The 25,109-nt window shown below is 53.5% G+C and overlaps 1 protein-coding gene across 2 annotated transcripts in view; it reads right to left on the bottom strand.

Annotated features, from left to right (window-relative positions):
* Nucleotides 1-25,109, bottom strand: part of Rab11fip4 (RAB11 family interacting protein 4) — a 112,433-nt gene that overhangs the window by 77,019 nt on the left and 10,305 nt on the right. For both annotated transcript variants that reach the window (XM_028866938.2, XM_028866939.2), the window contains exons 2-3: nucleotides 6,512-6,599; nucleotides 5,043-5,131 (exon numbers count right to left, since the gene is read on the bottom strand). In XM_028866938.2, the coding sequence (XP_028722771.1) occupies nucleotides 5,043-5,131; nucleotides 6,512-6,599 (177 nt within the window). The remainder of the gene's footprint in view (nucleotides 1-5,042; nucleotides 5,132-6,511; nucleotides 6,600-25,109) is intronic.

Genomic DNA, 25,109 nt, shown 5'->3' with positions numbered 1-25,109 from the left:
GATGGCCCAGAAGAAAGGCAAACCTCACAAAGGTCTGGAGGTGAGACAGAACACAGCCTCCCCAGGAAGTAAGGAGATGGAGGCCGGAGAGATGGGTCAGTGGTCAGGGGTGCTGACTGCACGAGCATGAGGTCTGAAGTTCGGCTCTCAGATCCCGGCACCCACGAAACAAACGGGGCATAAATCTAACCACACCTGTGACCCCAGCATCCATTTAACAAACCGGGCATAATCCCAGCCACACCTGTGACCCCAGCACCCATATAACAAATTGGACATAATCCCAGCCACACCCGTGACCCCAGCACTGGGGGAAACAGAGACAGGAAACTCCAGCTCTTTTCAGGGAATGACCCCGCCTCAAAGGGATAACAGTGATCGAAGCGAACACTGTCCTCTGTCCTCCACCAAGCACACACACATTCACACAACAAAATTAAAGAGGAGAGGGTTGGCGCCACCAGTTTTGGGTGTGAGACACACCACAGTGAGAGGCAGGTGGGACCGGAGGTATCATTTCATCCCATGTGAGGGGGGCCACATGCTGCAGCTGTGGCCTGGGGTTCTGGAGAGAGAACAGCAGGGAACCAGGAGGCGATGGCTGGCGGTGGCTGTGATAGAAGAGGGTTGTGGGGAGCAGAGCACTGGAGGCTGCAGCCTATGAGGACACCAGGGGTGACTTGCTGGCCTGGGCTCAGGTGAACGGTAACACCAGATCCTGCCATTGGCACAGGAGGAGCTGGTGGCCTGACGCCCTTCTGCTTGATGGGTTCCCTATCAATCTGCCTCATCTCAGCGCTGAGCTAGGTTTTGCTTCACTGCCTGCCATGGGGCGATGGCAGCCCCTGGCCAGCATCCTCTTACTTTGATACCTGGGGGCCCATGTCTCCCCAGCTCCCCTCACCACATGGAATGGGGGCTCCACAAAAGGCAGACCCTTGGAGCAGACTGGGCTCGGGAGGGACTTGTCCGGGAGACACCATCCCCGGACACCTCTGGGCATCCTCCCACCAGACCGGCATTCCCTGAATTGAGAAACACGTGCAACAGCATGTTTGGCGGCACTCAGTGACGCTTTCCCTGACAGGTGGGACAGGCTCTGAGGACAGTCTTCTGCAGTCAGACTCCACGGCTGCACAGGCAAGCCTAGAGAAACATCCAGAATGCACTTGCCCAGCTCAAAGACCCAGGGTGGTGCCCGGCATCCGGGGCTCCATGGGACCTGGAAGAAGGAGGGCATGGCAGAGGCCTACCACACAGCCAACGGGAAAGCATTTTACTGACTCAAGGTGACTCCAAGCCACGATGCTGGAAGTGACGTCCACACCCTAAAGGGTTCACCTCCCTCTACTAAGGGTGCTCGGCTGCAGTCCTGACAGCCAGCCATGTACCATCCTCTACTTCCCCAAGCCACACTGCTCAGATCTGTATTCCCCAGGGACACACTGGAAATCCAGGGGAACCAGAATCCGCTAGCTTCTTGGTCTTAGCCTCAGGCTGACCCCTAGGGGACAGCTGGGGTACAGCAAGGTGCTGGGTGTCCGGCCCAGAGCATTAGGGTTTGCCTCTAGCTGGCCCCCTCTGAAGATCCTGCCTCGGAAGAGCTCTGGTTTTGCCCCATCTGGCTGGTTTGGCGACACTCAGGAGCCCCACAGGAAGGAGCTGGCCCAGGTCCACCATCCTGTCTGGTTCAGCAGAACAAACCAGGTCACCTACCATGTCCACCACCTCAGCTGGGTGCTCTGGCCAGCTGAGCCACTTGTTAGCCCCAGAGCCGTGTGGAGGACAGCAAGGGGGTTCCCCAGGAGAGCCCCACACACACTCACATTACACAATCCCACGGGAAAGAGTGGGGGTGTCTGTGATGTCTGACCCCCCTCTTTCTACCTCCCTGGAACCTCTGGATTTTGGAAAACAACAACAACAAATACACCGCTTTACAAAAACATTCCTTCTTGGGGGGGGGGGGTCAGGACCCCCAACCCTACTTCTCTTTACTAAATGTGCCATCTTTTCTGGCCGTGGTCGTGACAGCATGGGTGCTGCCACAAAAGCAGCTGGAGCCACGGGAGCATGCCCCTGCGCCTGGGGAGCCCGGGCCTCAGTGCTCTGTTTCCCAATGTCTCAGCACATGCTCCGTTGTGACACGCTTTTGAAACATCGGAACCCAGGGACAAAAGGGATGAAGAAGAGGCTTGGGGGTTAGGAGCGGAGGGGGGTTAAGTCAGACCTAGACGGGTTGAGCAAGTCTTGCTTCACAGCCAAGGAAGCTGCGGCTCTGATATGTTGAGGGGAACTTGCTGAGGCTGCATGGCTGGCCAGTGGCCAAAATGAGGCATGGGCCCCATTTTAAATGATGGTACAGCCTACTCACTCCTGCACCCTCCACAAAGGCCGGACCCCAAAAGACTCCCGGGTCACTTAGTGTCTGCCGTGTTGGGGGTTCTTGCTCCCAGATCTGGTTCCACTGGCCCCAAATATATCCACTCCCATGCACTGGGCCCAGTAAGACAGACCTGGAACCCTCAGCTTGCACAGGAGCCCCAGTTATCCTGGCCCGCCTTGAAGGGGGTGTCATGTTGAGCACAGTCTGGACACCTGACCCCTACCCTGGCCCCACACAGGCTGTGGCTTTAGTCTCTGCCACCCGCAGACTGTTAAATAAAATTTACAGGTGGCCCCTGGTGTGTGTGACCAGGCCTCTGCGCTAAGCAGACCGGACCTACAGAGCCTGGTTTGTGATGATGTTTCACGCCATTAAAACTGAGACTAAGCTCCAATGTGGCCTCCCCAGAAACCAGGAGAGTTTTAGCTGGCACAATAAGGAAATCCCCTGCTCCCTTAACCCTTTCAAAACAGCAGTCTGAGGCTGGCCAATCAGCTTTTTGTCCCTACTATTCAGTTTCCTTGTTCCTGTGATACCTAAACACTACACGTGCTTAAGAGAACTATAAAACAAAAAAAGCCTCTAACCTGTAAACCCACTTGCCGAGGGAAGGATAACTTCCTGGAACCCTGGGGGCTGTTCATGTAAGACAACAAGCTGGTGCTTTCACTTCTGTAAGGAAGCTTAGTTGCCCCAACTGCACAGGATGTGTGCTTGATCCCACGAAGGAGGGAGGTGCATAGGCGGGAAGTATGTCAGAATGCATGCTTGCTCCTGATTGGATGAAGGCAGGAAGTATGTAGTCTCCTGGGGTTTGCCTTGATAAGCCTCTGTCCAATGTAATTCAGGGCCATACTCTGAGCACGAGTCTCAGGTATGGACCTGGCCAGTATCCATGGTCCTAGTCAGTGTTTAGTAAAGCCTCTTACGTATTAAAATTTATTCATGGTCAGACTGGTGAATCTCTGAACAACCCCAGACTGGTAGCAGTTCCCACCTTACAAACTACTGTTCCTGCCCTGGACCTGTGTGTTAGACCTGCTGTCTCTGTGGCAGAGGCCTAAGAAAATAAAGAAAGGAAGGGAGGGAGGGAGAGAGGAAGGAAGGACTTATTTTGGCTCATGGTTTCGGAGCCTCCCTGGGATCCATTGCTTGGAGTCTGAGGTAAGACAGAGCAACGTGGTAGCAGGAAAGTGTGGCAGAGGCTGCAAGCCTCATGGTGGCCAGGAAGCCTGCAGGGATGGGGAAAGGTGTGTGCCGGGTGGGAACCTGGTCTGTCTGCTTTCCCCTCCCTTGTCCTTCAATTCCAGCCTGTGGGATGGTGTTGCCCATTTATCCAGGGCAGAGCTCCTTTTAGTTAACACTCTCTGGAAACACCACCCTGTTAGGATTCTGCCACTCCTCCAGCTATATGGCTGCACACGCACAGTTCAGAAGCTAAGGGGTCTTAAGTCTTATGTCATCCATGCGCTGCATGATTACGTAACACGACAGCGTGGTCACGCAATCTGTGCATCCGTGGCGTAGCTCTGTAAACCCACAGGAGCATGTGCAGGAGAATCCTTAAAAAGCCGGTCACAGACTCCTCCTCTCTCGTCCGCTCTCTCCTCCTCCCCCATCTCTCCCTTCTCCTGCACATGTCCTTCACAGGCCTGGTCACTCTCTTCTGTCCCGTACCCCACCCCCCAACCTCCTCTTAATAAAGTTCTGATACTGGGTTTTGTCGTGCCTCGTGACCTTTCTCCCATGGTAACCAGAACCACGTATTTAAAACCAACACACGCCCCATACCCACACACACCCTGACATGGCCCTTCCTTATCTAGGTACTTCTCAATCTGGTGAGGCTGACAGGATCAATCATGATAATCTAGGTAAACAATTACCACCAGGCTACACCCCAGCCCTGATCATCACGTTAGATTATTTATACTTTTGTCTCGACAGTGCCTTGGCCTTCTCCAACAGTCTGCTTGGCCACCCTCAGCATTGTGGGACCCCTTACAGGTTCCCATCCCCCAAGTCCTGCCCACTGAAGCTCACTTGGACTCCACCACCCGAAGCATCCAGAGGTCCTGGTCATCAGCTAGTGTGGCCTAGGCTTCTTTCACTTTCCAGGGGGAGTGGCCTCAGGATGAAGTACTAACCCAGGGCCAGACAGGTTTTGGGGCTGACTTGGGTGAGGAACCAAAACGGGCCTCCTCCAGCAGGAAGGTTCCCTGGAGACCACAGACAGTGCATTTTACAAAGCCGTGTTTGCAAAAACAGTTCAGTGACTCAGTTTCTCCTCAGCAACACCGGTAAGATGGAGGAAGATACTGCGTGGCCCCGGTTCCTATTCCTCCATGCCTCCCTAAGGGCTACACTGCGCCTGTCCCAAAGTGATATCTCTTTTCTTGTTTTAGTTTGAGACAGTCTTGCTATGTAGCCCAGGCTAGCCTCAAACCTGTAGCAATCTCCCTGCCTCAGCCTCCTAAGGGCTAGGATTAGAGGCATGTACCCAGCTCTCCCAACGTGGGTTTTTGACTTTGATGCCAGAGGGCCATCGGAGGAGGTCCCAGTCCTTGGAGATGCCGCACAGCCAAGCCCCGGTGCCAATGGCAAGAAGGATAGATAGCCAAGCGCAGGAGGCACCGAGGCCATCCACGGCCCTTACCTGCTCCACACAGTCTGGGATCTCTGGGGAACATGGCAGGGTCCCCGCGCTCTCCACTGACAGCACGTCCTTCAGTAGCTCCTCGCACCCTGTGGACAGACAGACAGTGAGTGGTATGAGCCTCAGTCCGCATGGCTGATCTTCTTCTCACTAATGGGCCCTGGAAGGAACTGATGGAGGACACAGGTGGCCCACGTCTCCAACACGGTGTCAGGGGAGGAGACGCCCAGCTATGCGGGGCTGGTTCAGGAACGACACAAGGCGTCGGGAAGGCACCTGATGAGGAACTTCTTCTGTGGGACTAATCCCAGTGGGGACACAGAGAGGAGACACAGATGCAGAAGCAGGCCGAGTGCAGGGAAGCACCTAGGCTGGGAAGTACTCCCCTCTGCGTACAGGGGCTACCTGCCACGTTCCCTACCGACTCCAGCCCCTAAACGCTAGACAGGGCCTCCCTTAGGAGGTGGGCAGGCTCTCACATCCTGCTGAGCCCCGTCACACAGGTGGACCAGGGGCCCGGCACAGGGCAGGAGTGGTCTGAGCCTGCCCACAGAACCAAACAAATCTCTGTAGAAATCTTAGTAGGCTTTCTGTGCTGCCTCAGTTTCCCCAGCGAACTCTGTTCCCCTCTTGCTTCTGCTTCAGAATTCTTGCTCCTTTCCTACTTCCTGGAACTCCGAGGATGCTGCAGGGATGCGCTTCCCCAGACCTCACCACAGAAGGGAGAGCCTGGCTGCCTTCACAGGTGACAGGATTTCTCTGGAAGGAGCTGCATGTTCTCCCGGGGCCAGGGCGGGCCAGGGGGAGGCCTCAGAAGTCCTCCTGGCCGCTCAGGGGCCGGAGGGAGTGTGATGGAAGGTTGAGTACCAAAATTCTGATTTCTACAAGTTTCTCAAAACTGACCTTGGAATTTTGAAAAGAAAAAAAAGGGGGGGGAAATGGGGGAAGGAAGGAATTAGGAAGGGCTAAGAGGAGAGAGGGCAGTTAATAAATAAGGGGCCCCTAAGAGAAGAGAGACATGGCAGCCAACTCCACCCAGCTGTGGCCAGACCTGGATTCATTTGACTATTTTTCCCCTCCCATTGCTGGCTGGGGAGCCCAGAGCTTTGCACTAGTTAGGCAAGCTCTCGACCACTGACTGAGCAAACCCCAGCCCTCCCCCTGGAGTGGGAAGTCGGGGAAACTCCTCTGGAGCACAGCCATGCCAGCAGGAGAGGGTGTCAAGAGGAGAAAAGCCGAGAAGAGCAGTTCTCCAGAAGGGCAGAAAGGCCGTCTTGCCCCTGGTGTTGGGGACCTGTGGCAGGGGTTCAGAGAGAGAGCCACGGCGCCATGCACTACCCACGCCCAAGACCTTTCCCTTCAGCCCGCATGGGTCACTAGGAACAGAGCCCATTTCTGGGACCCACCTGGGCTCTGGGACCCCCATGTGCTGGCCTCCTAGCCGGATAGGACCCCGAAGAGGACCTCACCTTTCATGGCGAACACTCCTCGGCAAAAATCCTTAAAGTTGATTCTGCCCAGGTCATTGGGATCCAAACACTTCACAAGTTTTTCCACCTTTGGGGAGGAAAGAGGACAGGCGTGAAGCACCCTGGACACCCCAAAGTCCAGGACATTGGGGCAAAAGGTGGAACGGAAGGGGGTGGGTCTTGCCAATTAAGCCAAAGGGACACCAGTGTTACCAACTTGGTCTTTTTGCCTGGGATCATGGTATTCCCCTCTGTTTAAGATTTAAGTAAGAAAAAGTAAAGAGGGCCTCATCCGTGTAGGGTGTGGTCCCACAGGCTTCTCCAGACCCTGCTCCAAAGACAGCACTCTGCTACCAGGTCACTGTTTGTCTATTTTGTAAACAGGGTCTGGGTATATAGTCCAGGCTAGCTTAGAACTGAATTCTCCTGGAGCTAGGTCTCCAGTCTATGAAGTTCAGCTTCTTGACATTTTTTTTTTTTTCCAAATTAGCTTGTACCTTGGTAACAGCTTTCCAAAACACTCATTCAGCCATTTACTCATTCATTAAACAACTGATCACTGCGTGCCTCCTACTTGTCTGATACTTGACTAATGTTGATGGTGGTAGCTAGCTAGTTACACATGGTCACATGGATACACACCCACACTCATGCACCCCATTAGGCAACATCCCCCTAGTCATCGCCAATCTTTGGAAACCATCATCCATGGCAGGGTAAGGCTCTTGGTGATGCAGTGGCTCTGGGGTTACCCATGCTTTGTAGGTAAGCCCAATATAAACTCGGTGGCTCCCTGGTGACCCACACCATGCAGAACAGGTGTTGTGTGTCTATCTTCCTCGGGAAAAGGTTCACAAAACAAGGACAAAGCTCTTTCTGGAATTCCCTCTGGCTGTGCTGCAGGTGATGGTATGAGAGCGTACTGGGAACACAGACGTGGCATGCCGGACAGGGACCTGTCACTGTTGTGGGGTTGGCGCCATCGCAGGCAGGCCTGTCCTCCAGCCCACTGTGCTTGCCACCTGTGGCAAAGCACAGGCAGGTGGGAAGACTGCTCACAGACTGTCCTCCCGCCCATCCACAGCATGGCAGCTGCAGCAGGCATCTGAAGCCCGGGTCCCGTAGTTAGTCCAGAATCAGGGACCGGGCCCAGTGGGCTTCAGTGAGCCCAGCTCCTACCACAGCTACCTCTCCATCCCCGAGCATGGGGGCTGTGTGCACCTCTATTCCAGCTAGCCTTGCTTTTCCACTCTGCGGAGTCTGAGACTGGGGGATAACCCAGAGGCTATGCAATGTCCTAAGATGTTTCTGAACCTGGTACCCAGTGGACCATCCCTCGGATCCAGGCATCCCCAACTCTAAGGGTAGGATGCTGTCGCAGAGGTCCAGAGAGACCCATAGCCCTGTGCACTACCTGTGGCTGAGGAAGTCCCAGCCCCTTCCCCTCAGTCTCCACGGGGCTGTAGAATTCCACGGAAGAGGGAAGAGGCTTTTTGCCAGCTCAGGCCTGGCCAGAGCACCCCCACATTACAGCTGTCAGCCCGACCCCACCCCCACTACCACGGAAGCCACTGACATTGCCAATGACATGGCTTCTGAGAATAACGCTGCCCAGGTGCCACCTGCAGGCTGTGGGGGAGCTCCCCACGGCTCCAGCTGGCCACCCTCCTCCTCTCCTCCTGCCACCCTCCCCGCCATACAGAGAGCCCGAGAATGTAAGGAGGGCCTGGGACACCCTGACCCCCGCCTCCCCCCTCCCAGCCTCTAGGACCTTACCCCTACAGCCCTCCCCAAGGTCAGGGGCTATACCTTAATTATTTTGGGAACAAGCCCAAGGCACTTACTCCAGAGTGCTCAGTGGCTGAAGGGGAGCCCCAGCCTCACATGCTATGAGGCACAGCAGGGTTCTGTAATCCAGGGGACTGGGAGTCTTTAATCCCCTGGGTCTGGAGACCTCACTGGGCCAGGCTGTCCATCCTCTGAATTCCAGAGAAAGCTAGTACAGAGGTGGGGGCTGGGGGGGGGGTGTGATGACAGACAGATAGATGTGAGGGTCTAAGAACCACCAAATAGTCCACGGCAGTGGTTCTCGACCGTCCTAAGACTGTGACCCTTTAATACAGTTCCTCATGCTGTGGAACCATAAAATTATTTCTGTTGCTACTTTGTAGCTGTCATTTTGCTACTGTTATGAATCATGATGTAAATATCTGATATGCATTCCTGTGAAAGGGTCTTTTGATTCCCCCAAAGGGGTCGGGACCCACAGGTTGAGAATCTATGAATAAATTCCAGGCTACAGTTAGGAGCTCACAATTTCTATGACTCCCTTCTCTACAGCTACTCCCACGAAGCTCTCAAGGATGGCAGTCCTAGGGAAGTGGCCACGTATACTATAAGACAGCGTTGTGGAGACAGTATAATGAGTAAATTTTTATATCACATGCAGTTAGCATCCATAAAGACCACAGCAGTGGTTACAATGGCTTTTTAAATGAGACTCGAGCAGCGTGGTGTAGAAAGGGGTGAAAAATCCTTGCTCGGCCCACGAGGGCTCCCCGCGAGCCACTGAAACAGTAGCTGCTATGACAGTCCCCACGCTACGGGTGAGGACATTGAGGATCAGATAAATCAAGCCCCTTAGGCAGCCACCAGCAGTGGCAGCTCCTGAACCAGGTCTTCCTGACCCTGGAGTATCAGCCGCTGAAATCTACTGCTACTCTGCCCTATGCAAGGTGTGTGACCTCTGCTGGGCCAGAGCCAGGCTCTCCCCGGCCTGTGTGTGTCAAGTACTGATCCAATTCCCCTAACTCTGCCTATGAAGAAGACAGCTCTCGGCTGGGGTGTCACTGTGTGGGCATGTATGTGCAAGCCCTGACCTCTCTCCCTAACATGGTCAAAGGAAGAGAAAGGTGCTGTATTTGAAGTCAGTCTAGACTACCAAAGAGACCCTGTCTCAGAAAACAAACAAAGCCAGCAAAACCCAAACACACAAAACCCTAAAAACACACAGAAAGGGGGTGGGTGCATGCCCGATTTTGACACTGGTAATCTGCACTGCATCTGGGGCTGTGTCTGCTGACCTGGCGAGGGAGCCAAGTCCCAGGGAGGGGAGGGGGCTCCCTCCTGGCAGGGAGTACAGCAGATGACACGGATACCCAGCGGGTGTGGATGTCACACAGTCCTGGGCGCCTCTGGCTCCCACGGGAGGAGAAAGCAAGCTCCAGGCCTGGCAGGGATGGCAGGGACAGCTGAGTGCGCACAGCTGGACCAGCAGCTTGCTGCCAGGGGAACTGGTGCCTCTGCTGGCAGAGAACTGCGGGTCTTTCGTACTGGGAACCATCCAGTTACCAGGCTTCCCCCTCCCCTTCTATTGCTCCTCTCTTCAGGCTGAGTTTCTCCATTCATCACTCACAGTCACATCTTTCTGATGGAAGGATGCTGTGAAGCTGTGAGCCACACTGTGGTCTGCTTACCAGCAAGATCTCCTCCTGACCCTGGCTGGCCTCCCACACCTCCCCCATGCAGGCCTGGCAAGCTGGCGGAAGGCTAAGCAGCCTTGCTCCTGGAGGTCTCAGCTGCCTCTTTGAACAAGGAGATAAGCAGGCTTAGCTGTGGCTCTCAGCACCTCCAGGCACTGAATAAATATTAGCCATTCCTACCAGAGCAAGTGTCTTTGTGCCAGGCACTGTTCCGTCACTCTCTAGACAGAGTGGTTTCAGCCTCCCAGGCCTCTGGATCCCAAACAGAATTCTTGTTCCCATTTCATAGATGAGGAAATATGCAAGGCTTAGGCATTCCGAGGTAAGGACATACAACCATGAGGAGGCAGCTGAGCCCAGGCGACCCCCAGTAATTATTGCTACTGAAATAATTATAATTACTTATAAGTTCAGGGGCTTGCTCCAACTAGAGAAAGAACAAAGCAAAGAAATTTTGACTAGAAAAACTGGCACCAGTACAGGGAACCCTTGCTTAAGAATTTGAATATTAAAGAAAAAATTACTGCTAAAAGAAAGGTTGCCAACCAGCATCCCAGACAGACTGCAGACTTCAAATCTGTTACAGAGATGCCCACATTAAAGTTGGAGGAAGAAGGGCGTGGTGGTATGTGCTGTGACCTCCAGCCCAGCCTAGTCCACACAGAGAGACCTGTCTCAAAGCAACCCCCCCCCAGACACAAATAAAATCAACCAAGGGAAGACGCCCAGCTCTGGGTGAGCCAGAGCAGGCACCCCAAATTCCATCTCTCCCACCGACCACTGCGGGGCATGGCATGGAGGACTTAGGGAGATAGGACTGCACGAGGTGAACTGAGGGAAAGGGAAGCTTGCATGGGGGGGGGGGATCTTTACTTTTCCTATTTCCTGTGCCGCAGATGTGAAGAGAGAGAGAGGGCTCTAAAGGAGCCCTCTTCCTGATGCAAGGCTGGGGAAGGTCCCGTCCGAGACACGAAGTGAGGAAGACGCCCTAGTTGTTTGTTTCTCTCTCTCTCTCTCTCTCTCTCTCTCTCTCTGTCTTGCTAGTTCGTCTTTCCCACAAGGCAGACTCAGGTGGCGGCAGCAGCCACACAGTATGTGAGCATGGCGTGGTAGAGCAGTGGGGGATAGTTGTCGGGTGGGGGTGAAAGTAGGAAAAGGAGGCCCTGGGAACTGGACAGGGCAGGACACTGAGAAGGCAGAGCTCGGGAGTGGATGAAGACCCTTAGAGCGCGGCTGAAGTCCTGAGCCCTGACCTGAGCTGCAGAGGTGTGCATCCTTTGGGCCCTGAAGAGCCTGGCAAAGGCTCTGGGGCCTGAACTGGCTAAGTTAGAACAGCTGCTTAGAGGACAAGTGGGGATGCCAGGCTTCCACCTAATTGGACTAATTTCCTAATTAAAAACAAACCCACACCATGCTCACACACACACACACACACACACACACACACACACACTTTTTTTAAAGGGGAGGCTGGAGAGGGGACTCACTGATTAAGAACTGGCTGCTCATCCAGAGGAACAGGGTTCAATTCCCAGCACCCATATGGCAGGTCACAAACATCTGTAACTTCGGTTGCAAGGGATCTGCCATCTTTTTCTGGCTTCCACAGGTACTGGATATAAATGGTGCACACATATACACACAGGTTAAACACCCATACACACACAATAAAAATAAATAGCGCTAGAGAGATGGCTCCATGGTTAAGAGCACTGGTTGCCTTACCAGGTGACCTGGGTTCAATCCCAGCACCCATACAGTGGCTGACCCATCTGTAACTGCACTTCCAGGGGATCTAACTGTGTCTTCGGGCCTCCACAGATACCAGGAAAGTGGTATATAGACATACATGCAGGTAACACACCTATGCACATAATTTTTTAAAGAAAGTAAGGGCTAGAGAGATGGCTCATGCAGCTGCTGACCCTAATGATTCTGTCCTCAGAAACGCTTTGGGAGTAGGGGAGCAGTCAGAATGGAGGTCTGAGGACTCAGGTACCGAACACAGAATGGGGCAGCACTGGTCCCTGGACCAGTGGTACAGGGTGCGGGGAGCCAGCTAGCCGAGGGGAAGTAGGTACAGCAAAGGGAGCAGGGAGAGGGGGGGTCCAGCAGGGGCAGGTGGCCTGGGATGGCTGAAGCTTAACAGGACGGGTTGTCCCCGAGATCTGAGGCCAGAAGCTGGAGATACAGCTAAGATGGGAAGCTCTGAGTTAGACCCTCTGCATGAACTGGAAGTGGAGACCCCTTGTAACCTCAGCACTCAGGAGGAGAAGGTCAAGGTTACCCAGGGTCTGAGGATCGCACTGGCCAGCAGGCTGGTTGCGTGCTTTATCCCACAGAATGACCTTCTAGGTGTCTGGCACCTCCTCTTCCTCTGAGCGGTGGTTCTCAACATGTAGGTTGTGACCCATCTGACAACCCTCTATCTCTAAAAATATTTACATTGCGCCTCATAACAGTAGCAACGTGACAGTTATGAAGTAGCCATGAAAATCCTTTTATGGTTGTGGGGGGGGGGGTTTCACAGCATGAGGAAGGTTGAAAACCACTGGTGTAGAGAAACAGCTGGTCCTTCCTCTCTCCTGCCCTGGCCTCCTCCATCATTAGAGGAGGTAGAGGAGGCCACACTCTCAACACCCCTGGCCTGGCTCTCCCTGCAGGCCAGTCTCTCCTCCTACCACCCACCCAGAGGGCTGCGGCCCTCCTCAGGGGCCTCGGGCCCCAGCTGCTTGTTTATCCACTTTCCCAGGCAGCCCAGCTGCCTGGTGTCAGGCACACAATGAGGCCTGTGTTCTAGAGTCCAGGAGACAAAGGGTGCAGGCAGCCACTGACCTCTCTCTCCATTAATTCTCAGGGAGGGAGGGAGGGAGGGAGGGAGGGAGGGGGGCTGGGCAAGAGTTTCGGCAAAGCCAGGTGCAGACAGAGCGAGGGAAGAGTTTCCAAAAAAGTTCTGCCGGTCCCTACACCCCAAGCCAGGTTGAAGAGTCCAGTCATCCCGCTGTCAGGTCCTAATCACTGATTCCAAAGCCTACATGCCACGAACACCGAGAGCATGACAACTGTGTGTCAACAGCCATATTAGCCCTCTAAGCCCATTTCTAATCATCTAGAGTGCTGATTCCTAGGGCCAGGGTGAGGATCAGCAAATAATGAACATTATAGACATGCTAGGCGAGGATGTGTCAGGAGCAAAGGGTACTTGAGAGAGATGGAGAGTAAGACATCCTGGGAGGAACTGGCAGAGGTAGACGGTTTTATAACTCCGCCATCAATCTCCCCGATGAGAAGTCTTGGAGATCTCCTCTCTCCGTGTGCCTGCCTCAGTTTCCCTGTTGCAAAATGAGAGCACTGAATAACACTAATACCAGTCTTGGGAGTCTATGTGGTTGGAATGTCTCCCCGGGTCTGTTTGGGTGCACATGAGGCCAGCGAAGAGATGAAAACTATCGAAACAGGGAATGAGGGGAGTGGAGAGAAACCAACCTCTCCCTCCAAGGCAGCTGCCCTGAGCCCTGCAGTGACTACTCAACCAAAGCCCCAAATAACGACAAGAACCGAAGAGCCTGCTGCCCATCTTCCCTCCCTCCTGGGCAGGGCAGCGTTGGCGGGGCCCAGGGGTCCAGCTCCTGTTTGACCAGGTGCTTCAGGGTACCTCCGTCAGGGCCAGGAGTTCTGATCGGGCCAGACCTGTCAGGCGGACTCCTATCTGGTCAGTGTTTGGTTTAGGCAAATGTATGCTAAGCCTCTGGTCAATGAGAGGGGAAGAGAAATCTGCAGGGGGTTCTGATGGGGAAGGGGTGAGTCATACAGAGAGGCTGCATCACAGGCTACGTGGGGAAGATCAATGGAGGGAGGCTTCGTCCTGGATGATGCCTCTGAGCATCAAGGAAGTAGTCTGCCCCCTCCATACATAATGCATACACACACACATGCATGCATGCATGCATGCAGGGCATTTGCTCAGCATTTGAACCATGCATGGGGTTCTGGTTCCCAAAGCTGAGGGTCCCTGATGAAGAACTCTCTTTGGGCTGGAGAGATGGCTCAGTGGGAAGAGTGTCTTGCCTACACATGAGGACCTGATGAGCTTGGACCCCAACAACTCTGTTGGAGAAGGCTGGGCATGGCTTGCAGTGCACCCCCAGTGCTGTTGGGGGTGGAGTTGGGGGGATCACCAGGGCTTGCTGGCAACCAGCCTAGCTCCGGGTTCAGTGAGAGACCCTGTCTCAAAGGAATGAGGAAGAGCTACAGAGCAGGACACCCCCTGGCCTCCTCCTCTGGCCTCCCTGCACACGCACAGGATCTGGTCTGCACATTCACGTGTGCACCCCTACACACACACACACACACACACACACACACACACACACACACACACCAAGGACCTGCTGGATAAAAAGATGGGGACAGAAAGAAATCCCACGAGTTAAGGTGCTCAGTGCATGGTAAAGAGGGCCTATGGGGCATTGGGGGCATCTCTGGCTAGGGTCAGGTATCAAGAAGGAGACTTGGTACCATGGCCCAGACCTGGCACCATGGCCACCCCGTCCTGGGCAGTGTAGCCTCTTCTGAGCTACAGCTGGAGCCTTTCCAAGACTCGGGAGTGTCCAGGTGTGACCAGCAGCCCCTCAATCAGTCTGAGCTGCTACAGTGAAAGTCCCCTGGCCACCCACGAGGGCTTTGTTTAGCGGCTGAATAGTAATGAGAAGGACAGACGTGTGGGTGGCCCCTGGAGAGGACTGCCTCTGCATGTCTCTGTCCGCTGTCCCTGCCTTCAGCAAACACTTCGTCAGCCCCACGGGGAGAGTGACAAACTCCCAGGAGGCTCCCAGGGAAAGGACCGATATCCCGCTGTACATTATGAGTAAAATAAAAATAGCCCCGGGAAGCGCATAAAACATGTAGACGACTGATCATACTCCCCCACGTCTGGGCTGTATGTCACTCCTGGTCTCTGTGGTAGACGGAGCTGGGCTGGAACCCCCCCCCCCTTCCGTTCACCAGCTGCGTGAGCAAAGACCAATGACTCACCCTCGGAGCGCTCTTACATGCGGGGATTTAGAAATATGCAGGCTCCAGGAAAGCAGCCCTACCCGGGCCACGGTGCCGCTCTCCGCATAGCTATCTCCACAGGCCGGGTGGCTAATCCTCCTGCTTCTTCACAGGAGTTTTCAATCCGCTGCATTTAAAAACGGAATCGGATCGTCTTAAAACTCAAGCAGGGTGCGGGCGGCAGTAAAGCCATTTAGTTCTTTGAAAAGGGAAGGCCCACAGTTATTTCAGGCTCGATAAGACAGGAGCTGCCATAACGGAACCTCTAAGAGGAGATGGTTCCTGAATCCTGACGGCCCGAGCTCAAGGGAAGCGGAGCCCAGAGGGCTGGGGACGACACATGGGGCCAGCCAGCGGAGGTGGCTGTGCTGGGCCGAGAGGGCGGATGTGAAACATGCAGCCATGGGAAACGCCAGAGGGACCAGGGAAAAGATGGGTAGAACACGGGAGGGGTGGACAGTAGCTCAGGCAGGCTCCGGTGGTACCAGTTAGGTGGGGGCCCAGCAGCCACCTTAGTAGCTGGAGGACATGGAGGGCGGAAGGCTGGCCACGGAGAACAGCCATGAAGGCACTGTCTCCTCTGGTGGGGGTGAGGGTAGGGATTAGCATGGGCCCAGGGACCCCGGGTTGTACCTAGGAAGGTGCTGGAAGCTCATGATTGGAGGGGAGAAGGCAGAGAGACCATGATGAAACTACCACAGTCCAGAAGAGGAGCCAGCGCCATGTGGGGTTGGAAAGGAGAGTGCATTTGCCTTGCTTAGTCTGATGCACACAGGGAGGCCAGGTGGACTGCTGGGGGTCATTTCAGGGGTCTGAGTAGACAAGGAGATGGGGACTGGTGTGCCTGGGGGGCACTGGGTGGGTTTTGGTCAGCCAGGATGGTATGTCTGCCTGACCACGAATCCAGGTCCCTAAGGACTCTCAGATACAGGATGCTCCTGGCCAGTCTACCAGAAAAGCTCCGGCTCCATTTGCCTCACTAAGGACACTGACCTCTCTCCAGGGACAGATTGACGGAAGAGGGAACTCGTCTTAACAGGCGGACAGGGGTGGCTCTGGAGGAACGTGAAGGAGAAGCTCTGTCCTCACGGCCACAAGCACGGCCTCTTCTCCCAGTCACCCAGGCAGCACCAGGCCCCAGGTGTGCTATGAGGGCCACAGGGTGCGGGCAGCTGGGTACAAGGCACAGGAACCAAGGCCTGTTCTCTCTGTGGGCAGGGAAGACATGGAAACCTCCACTCCGGGCTGCTGACAGAACAGAGATTGGAGACGCTGGACCTCTTGGCTGGGTGGAGGTTCCCGTTCTGCCAGGCTGGAGCCTGAGACTGCATTTCTGCCCTTTTTGGGCAGGGTCTCAGGTAGCCAAAGGTTGGCCTTGAACTCCTTATCTTGTGTCTACCCGTGGAGTGCTGGGGTCAGAGCTACTTGCCACTCTGTACTGCTCTGCTTGGCCTCGTGCAGTGTTGGGATCAGAGCGAGACCAACTGAGCCACACCCCCAGCCCTCCTGAGCCTGTCTTTCTAATTTCTCCTAGCAGATGCCAATCCCAGCCATCCAGGGCCGACAAAGCTCGAGCTGACACCTGTGGACGGACCTTTCTGAATTCTGAAGTCGAGCGAGTCCAGGAGAGTACAATCTATGCCCGTCACTTGGATCTTTGGGGCGCTAGGAAGGCTAGAGGTGCCGAGAGCAATGCCGTGCTCCCCTCTGGGGACTCACCCTGTAAGGGGAGGGACACCTGTGCTTGGGCAGGGCTTCTGCAAGGGAGAGACACACTGGCGGCCATGGCATGGATGGTGTGGTTCCTGGTGTCCTGTAGCTCAGGGTCAGGGCCCCTGTGGACACTGCTGATTCTTGGAGCAGCTGCTCATCCTGGGCTTCTGCTGGAGCTTCTCCCAAACTCGAGTGAAATGCCCTCCCTGTGCCTTCTTTTCTTCCTCAGAAGCTGCAACTGGACCGAAGACCTCACGGCCTTCCGGGAATTATGTTTTTGCTTCCGGGGCAATGCAAATTATGGCATCTCCAGCCAGAAGCTCTGGTGCTGTTCCTTCCACGTGATAAATGAAAGGCCACAGGTTCTGGGAGCCCACAGCAGAGTTTCTAAATCTGTGGGAGAAACATAGCCTCACCACCCACCCAGACACAAACACCAAAGCCTCCTTGAACCCGGGGTTTTCTCCTGTGAAACGGGCAGGTTGCAAAGGCCACCTCAGACTGTTACCATGGAGACCAAGAGAATGACTTGAAAGCTATTGTTTATTAAGGGTCCTACGGGAATCAGGCAGGCCCCTCGGAAGGCTGTTGGGAGGAAGATGTTCTGTTCACCTGAAACCCCACGGGGTTCCAAGTGGAACCACACTGCCTGTAGGCCAGGTAGAGGACCTGTCCCCACCAGTCCATGGGCCCAAAGGGCCTGTCTTAGTTACTTTTTGTATTGCTCTGATAAGACAGCATGACAAGACAACTCATAGATGAAGGAGTTCATCTGAGGCTTACAGTTCCAGAGGGTGAGTCCATGACCACCATGGTGGGAGCATGGCAGGAGGCAGGCGTGGTGCTGGAGCAGTAGCTGAGAGCTCACATCCTGATCCCCAAGTGTGAGGCAGAGGAAGTTAACTGAGAATGGTGTGGGCTTTTGAAACCTCAACGCCTGCCCCCAGTGACATATCTCCTTCAACAAAAGTCACACCTCCTCATCCTTCCCAAACAGTGCTGCCAACTGGGGACCAGCATCCAGACACACCAGCCTGTGGGAGACGTTCTCGTTCAAACCACCAGAGGGCCCATTTCCGGGAACCTCTCCGTCCCATGATGGGTTCGCAACTCAGGCCTGCTGGGGACACCAAGGTGACACCTCAGACTTGCCAGAAGTGAAGAGAGACTAAGCTGGCCCAGCAGTTCCCATCGGTCATCCTATGAGGCAAGGGGAGACGATGGGCCCAGTTTCACTCACGAGGCAAGCTGTGCCCAGAGAGGTTTGAGCCCCTTGCAGACGGTCTCCAGGAGGCTGTGTCTTTGAGAAGGTCAAGGTATCACAGAGCAAAGGGTTCTCAAGAGGCTGGAGCCACGGCTCAGTGGCAGGGCACAAGTTTAGCATGCAGGAGGAGAGCCTGGACTCCACCCCCAGCCCGACCACAACTAAAAGCCTTCTCTCAGCCAGGTGTGGCCGTGTGTGCCCGTAACTCCAGGGCTAGGGAGAAGAAGGCCTGCCAGCCCAGCCTAATCAGAGAGTTTCAGGTTTAAGGAAGGCATTGAACCCACTCTTAGTGACTTATTGCTATACCCATAGATCAGCGAATCTCTCAACCCTCATCTGAGAGGTTTCTTTTGTAGCAAGTGGCAATTAACACAGAGACCCAGGACCTGTCAGGGGGTAGAGCATAAAAGACTGAGCTGAAGCCGGGCGGCAGTGGTGCACGCCTTTAATCCCAGCACTTGGGAGGCAGAGGCAGGCTGATCTCTGTGAGTTCGAGGCCAGCCTGGGCTACAGAGTGAGTTCTGGGCGCAAAGCCACACAGAGAAACCCTGTCTCGAAAAGCCAAAAAAAAAAAAAAAAAAAGACTGAGCTGAGCCCTAAACAGGACCCCTGTGTCACACCCCCCTCCTCCAAGGCTCAGGGACCATTTTGGAAGTGAGGAGAGACTGTAAGAGCTGGTGGGTGACTAGGAGGAAATGGTGTTTTCCGCACACAGCAGGGCAGCTGCACACAGGAGCTCACAGTGGCTGAGACAGCGTGCACCAGACCTGTGCACGCTCAGGTCAGACAGAATCCCAGCAGGGGGTGGGAGAGGAGCCCTACGCTTAGCTGGGGAGCCCTGGGCAACTCTAGCAGCTGGGACACTGGAGCAGCAGCTTTCTGTGAGCATGTGGCCCCTGCAAGTGGATGGCACCAGGAGATGGCCCCACACAAGAGTATTCAAAAAATAATCATAAAAATGTAAAAAGAGGGCACAGAGTCGGGCGGGCCTGGGAGGAGTGGGGGAGGGGGGGAGGTAAATATGATCAAATACACCACACGAAATTCCCCCCAAAATGAAACTATATATATGAACATGACCTCAGGCTTCAGCATGCAGGTCCCCATGTGTGCACGTGCACTCACACAAACATGTGCACACATCTACATAAACAAGTACACACACACACACACACACACAAACATGTGCACACATCTACATAAACAAGTACACACACACACACAAACATGTGCACACATCTACATAAGCAAGTACACACACACACACAAACATGTGCACACATCTACATAAACAAGTACACACACACACACACACACACACACACACACACACACACACCCTTCTCAGATTAGAAAGTTTGAGACACACAAGGCCAGTCAGAGCCTTCCACTAGTTCCTTCCAGGCCCTGCTCACACGGCTTCCTCTCACTTCCAAAGGACAGGATTTCCATGTCCTGGGCACTGCCCCTTAGAGTCGGTCCCCTTTGTCTACGACACTAAGTGGGCCATTATGGTAGCAGAAACAGAATCTGGGTGAGGGGGATTGCTGGTTCTTAGTGAGGACATACAATCCACTTGCCCATCCTCGCTGCCAGCAACTCCTAGGGCAGCTTCCACCCCACACACACCTCAGGAGGACAGATTCTAGGTGGTCTCTGTGACCAAGCAACTTCCTCAGTGAAGAAGCTGGTGGTCTGGACACCCCAACATGGCTGCAAGGGACCAGGGCCAGGACCCAGGGCGGCCTCTTCACCTGCCTTTCTCCATAGCAGGAGGCCCCGAAGTCAGCTGGGAAAGCTCCTTAAGGACTAGGAAAGGTTCAGGTCTGTTCTGCAGATGCAAACCTTTTTCCAGCAAGTTCTGCAACACCAAATGGGCTGAGAGAGGCCTCATACATGATTCAAGCCTTGATTCATAATTCAGATCTCTCTCCCAAAGGAGGCATGTAGACTGGAGGCTGGGGAGGGGGAGGGAGGGCCAGAGCAAGAAGGTCCCAGGGACCAGAAACAACTCAGCTGCAGAGCTCCTGCTAACACACAAGGGCACAGCCTTAGGCCTTCCAGGCCGGGAGAGAGGCAAGCAGTGAGCTCCAGGCTCTCTTGCTCCTGTGCTGAAGGCTCAGCTCTATGCTATAAATCCCAACTCAGATCTGCCCAGCCTGGCAGCCAGCAGGGAACCCCTGGAATCTGCAGGTTCAAAGCTCCCTAAGGAGTTCCCTGCCCCAGAAGGGAACAGGGCTGAGCAGCTGCTGGACTCTGCAGGCAGGGAGTGGCAGGGCTGGCCTCCTCTGAGGGCCTTGGTCATTGAGCATACTCAAGTTTTCGGAGCTCACTCCAGGGCAGTTGGGTGTGGGGAGGGGACTAGCTCCAGCAGCAACAGAAGACAGAGGGGTTGTGCCATCACCGACTCAGCCACCTTCCCTAGGGCAGACTGCGACCCTCCACCTCGGTATGTGCTAACTCACCTACTACCAGCCCTCCCACCACACCAAGCTCCCCAGACAGAGTAACGTCCCCAGAGTCACAGCAATGATAATAATGATACAATAGTAACTGGCAACCGGAGCAGTTAGTCTGAGCCTGGTACTCCTAAGAGCATTGCCTGAATCAATCCAGATACACTCCATGAGCCTGTGGAGTAGTTTCTATTATTAGTTAGGCCCATTGTCACTGATGAGGACACCAAGGACAAATTGTTACCAACTTGCTAGAAAGTGAAGCTGGAACTCACAAGAGCTGTCTCCTCTATGTGACATCACCGATTCAACCTACCCTGCACTTGCCATGCCGAGTGGTGGCACCACCCCCAACCCCCACCTGGGTCATCTGGCTGGCCCAGCACAGCACCTGTAGAAACAGTGCCACAGTGGCCCATCCCCAAGGGCCTGCGTCCATCCTGTGGTATTATTGCCTCTTCTAAATGTGTCTAAGGCCACGGCGACCACAGTGACACTCCCCGAACAAGGTGCTCAGGACATGCCACTTCTGTCCTGTGCCAAGCACTTTGCCCTCATCCTTTCACTCACCCGCCTGGTGCCACCCCACACCCCCAGAGGGGAACCCCACCTCACAGTCAGCAAGCTGGAAAGTGCAGAGTCCACTTGTCATTTCTCCAATCCCAGACCTCAAGTCCTGGACCCCCAACACCCTCTAGCCTCCCAAAAGCTTCACTGGTGTCTGGGGACGCAGAGGAAACTGCTTGTGAACCCCACATTGTCAGGACCACACCGAGCAGGCTGTGCTCTGGGCTAGCCCTGGCAGTTCACCTAATCGCTCGCTCAGGTGTTCATCTAAGGCTGCCCATGCCTTTGGTACATCCTGTGCTCACTCTCACAGAGAGCGACCAAAGGAAAGCAATCCCCTGCTTCCAGGCCAGGACCTCACACCTGTAGTTTCTGCCCAGCGCCACCTGGTGGGCGAACCCCGACTTCAGGTGTGTGAGCAGTAGATGATGAGAACTTTCCTTCTCTCTCTCTCTCTCTCTCTCTCTCTCTCTCTCTCTCTCTCTCTCTCCCTCCCTCTCTCCCTCTCTCTCTCCCCCTCCTTCTTTCTTTTTTTCTGAGACAAAGTCTTGTGTAACTCATCCTGGTCTGGGATTTGATACACAGTCAAAGACAGCCCTGAACTCCCGACCCCGCTGCCTCCACCAGCCAAGGACTGGAGACACAGACACGTGCCCCCACTCCGGACTCACCAACTCTTTGCGTCAACTGAAAAATGGCAATCATGGCAAAAAACATTTAGGAGCTGTTGAGAAGTCATTTACCACAAAGAACTTTCTGCTCTGCAATAAAACCAAAGGAGGCCAGGGCTGGAGAAGCCAACTACCAACATGATACTTAATGGTGGTACGCTGAAGTCACCTCATTAAAAAGTGTGTGTGTGTGTGTGTGTGTGTGTGTGTGTGTGTGTGTGTGTGCAGCTGCAAGGTCAGAGGTCAACTCCCTCCTGCCACCGTATACAATGCAGGGCTGTGAGGCCTGCATGCAAGTGTCTCTACCATCTCTCAGGCCCACCCCCCTTTTCACACGGTAAGAAAAGAACGATGGAGTCCTGACTGTCCCCACCAGCCCTCACACCTGCTGGCTCTCCCAACAGTCTGGACCACTGCAGAGGTCAGGGAGCTGCCTGGGCCCTACAGCTGCTCTGGATGCCCAAGGCCTACTCTGTACCCAAGGCTAGTGCCTGTCACCCAAGCCCAGATCACCCTGTCCATTCTCCTCCTCTGCACTTCTGTCCTGGATGTCTTGTTGGATGTGCTGAAGTCTCAGCAGATCTGCAACAAAGACACCCGACTGCTTATTGCCGGCCCTCTTCCCATCAGCCCCCAACCTCGGCAGGAGCCATCGCCTCCCGCCCACTGCTGCCTGAGCGTAGCCTGCTCTCCTGACTCTGGATGGGGCCATGTAGCCAATGTCCCAGCATGCCTCTCTCCCTCTTCTCACAAAGGACATGCCTCCCATGTTCATCCCATCTCACATCTCAGAAGGAAGGGCAATAATTACCTTTGAAGAGGACAGGTTTACCTAGAAAATCCAAATAAATTAACTGGAAAATCACCAGAATAAATGAATTCACACTAATGGTGAAATAAGAGATAAACTGACAAAAATAAATCGTATTCCTATATGCCAGTAACATGTAGCTAAGTAATAATAATAATAAATATAATAAATGTGTTGTGGAATGTCTGTTTAACTAGGCAAAGATATATTTGTGTATGTTGTGGAATATTGCTTTAACCATGTAAAGGTGTATTTCATTTGTTTATGCTGCATTTGTTTAATGACATAAAGGTGTGTTGCCTTGCCTGCCTAAGGCACCTGATTGGTCTAATAAAAAGCTGAACGGCCAATAGCTAAGCAGTAGAAGGATAGGTAGGGATGGTGGGCAGAGAAAATAAGTAGGAGGAGAGAAGAGAGAGAGGGAGGATGAGGGAGAAAGAGAGAGACACCAGGGGCCAGCTAGACATGGAGTAAAGCATACAGAAGGAAAGAAAAGTAAGAAGCCCCAAGGCAAAATGTAGATGAAGAAAAACAGGTTAAAATATGTTATAAGAGCTAGGGGGATAGGCCTAAGCTAAGGCTGGGCATTCACAGCTAATAATAAGTCTCCGTGTCATGATTTGGGAGCTGGTTGGTGGCCCAAGAGAGAGCCTGCTACAATAACGGGGCCAGATATGGTGACACACACCTTTGATCCCAGCGCTTATTGTGAGTTTGAGGCCAGCAGGGCTACATAGCAACACTGTCTCAAAAATAGAAAAATAAATACATAAACAATGGGGGCTGGAGAGATGGCTAAGCAGTTAAAAGCACTGGCTGTTCTTCCAGAGGTTCTGGGTTCAATTCCCAGCATCCACGTGGTGGTTGACAACTGTCTGTAACTCCCAGGGGATCTGATGCCCTCTTCTGAGCTCTATAGGCATTATGTGTACATGGTGGACAGATATGCTGGCAAAACACCCATGCACATAAAAAGAGAAAATACATTAATTTAAAAATAAACAGTGAAGAAAGTACTTTATTCTCAGTGGTAACAGCACATTAAATATTTAGCATTAATTTAGCATAGTCCTAAGATACTAATTTTTAATACTCTGCTCTTATGAGGACTGGATATACAGAAAAGGCAGCACCGTCTAAGTTAGTAGGTTGAAAATAATATTTATCAAAGACCCTGAAACAGTGCTATGTACTTTAAAATCTATTGATGGAGACAGGAGTGTGGTGTACACCTGTAATCTCAGCACTCAGGAGGCTGAGGCAGGAGGATTGCGAGTTCACAGTCAGCCTGGATGACACAGCATGACTTTGTCTATAGATAAATATGGATTCCATAAATGTCAGAGAATGTCAGAGCCCTATCTATCTATTATCTATTATCTATCTATTATCTATCTATCTATCTATCTATCTATCTATCCATCTTTGTGGTGTTGGGGGTCACAGTCCGGGTATCAAACACACTACTACTGAGATACAATTCTAGTTTCAGGGAGTTCTTTAAAAGGGACTGATAAAAGCACACGCCTTTAATCCCAGCACTTGGGAGGCAGAGGCTGGAGGATCTCTGAGTTTGAGGCCAGCCTGGGCTACAGAGTGAGTTCCAGGACAGCCAGATTACACAGAGAAACCCTGTCTCAGGGGGGAAAAAAAGCCTGGGTCCCATCTGCAGCACCTAAACAGAATCTGTAGTACATGCCAGTAATCCTAGCACTTGGGAGGTGTAGAAAGGAAGACTGGAAATAAAAAGTCATCCTTGGCTACAGTTTGAGGCCAGCCTGGGTCACATGAGACCCTGTCTCAAACAAAACAACAACAAAAAGCCAGGAAGTGACAGGTTAGGATGTGGGTCTGTGGTAAAGGCCATGGGTTCCATCCTTAGCACCATAAATAAAAAAAAAAAAACTATCAAATAAAAATATCAAAATGTTACAACTCTACACTAAAACAAAGCGAAGGAAACCTTTGAGCATCCAGAAGAACAGTGACCTGGATTACAGCCTATCAGAAAGGAAAGAATCCATGAGCTGGGGTGTGGGTGGGGTCAGGGGGGAACCTCGGAAGACCGAGTGGGGACAGCTCAACAGCTGACCAAGTTCTCAGCAATGCATGACTCCACACATGCAGGCATGTGCACACACACACACACACACACACACACACACACACAAACACACAGAGTAACAACAGTCACAGCAGCAGCAGTTAAACATGAGCGTTTAGGGCTGAGGGTGTGGCCCACTGTCCCTGCTCTTGCCTAGCACACTGAAGACTCTGGGTTAAATCCTGATAGTGGAGAGGTGGGGGGGGAGGTGGCTGGCAGTGTGCATTCGGGCTCAGGGTCTCTGAGACACCCACACCACAGTCGAATCCTCTGGCTAGCAGCCAAGCACAAGGGACAAGAGCAGGCCAAAGGAGCCCAGCCCAGTGGGAACAGACGAGTCCTCTCTTCGGCCCCAGCTTCAGCTACAGCCCCACATCCTTCCACCCTCTGGAGGGTGTCACCCGTGGAGGGCTGCGCCCTGGGACTTCACCCTGCCAGGGCCAAGTTCATTGAGTGACACCAGCCAAAGGGATCA

The sequence above is a fragment of the Peromyscus leucopus genome, chromosome 8b, assembly GCF_004664715.2.
Source record: "Peromyscus leucopus breed LL Stock chromosome 8b, UCI_PerLeu_2.1, whole genome shotgun sequence".
Taxonomy (NCBI): Eukaryota; Metazoa; Chordata; class Mammalia; order Rodentia; family Cricetidae; genus Peromyscus; species Peromyscus leucopus.
This window is presented reverse-complemented; position numbering and strand designations above follow the sequence as displayed.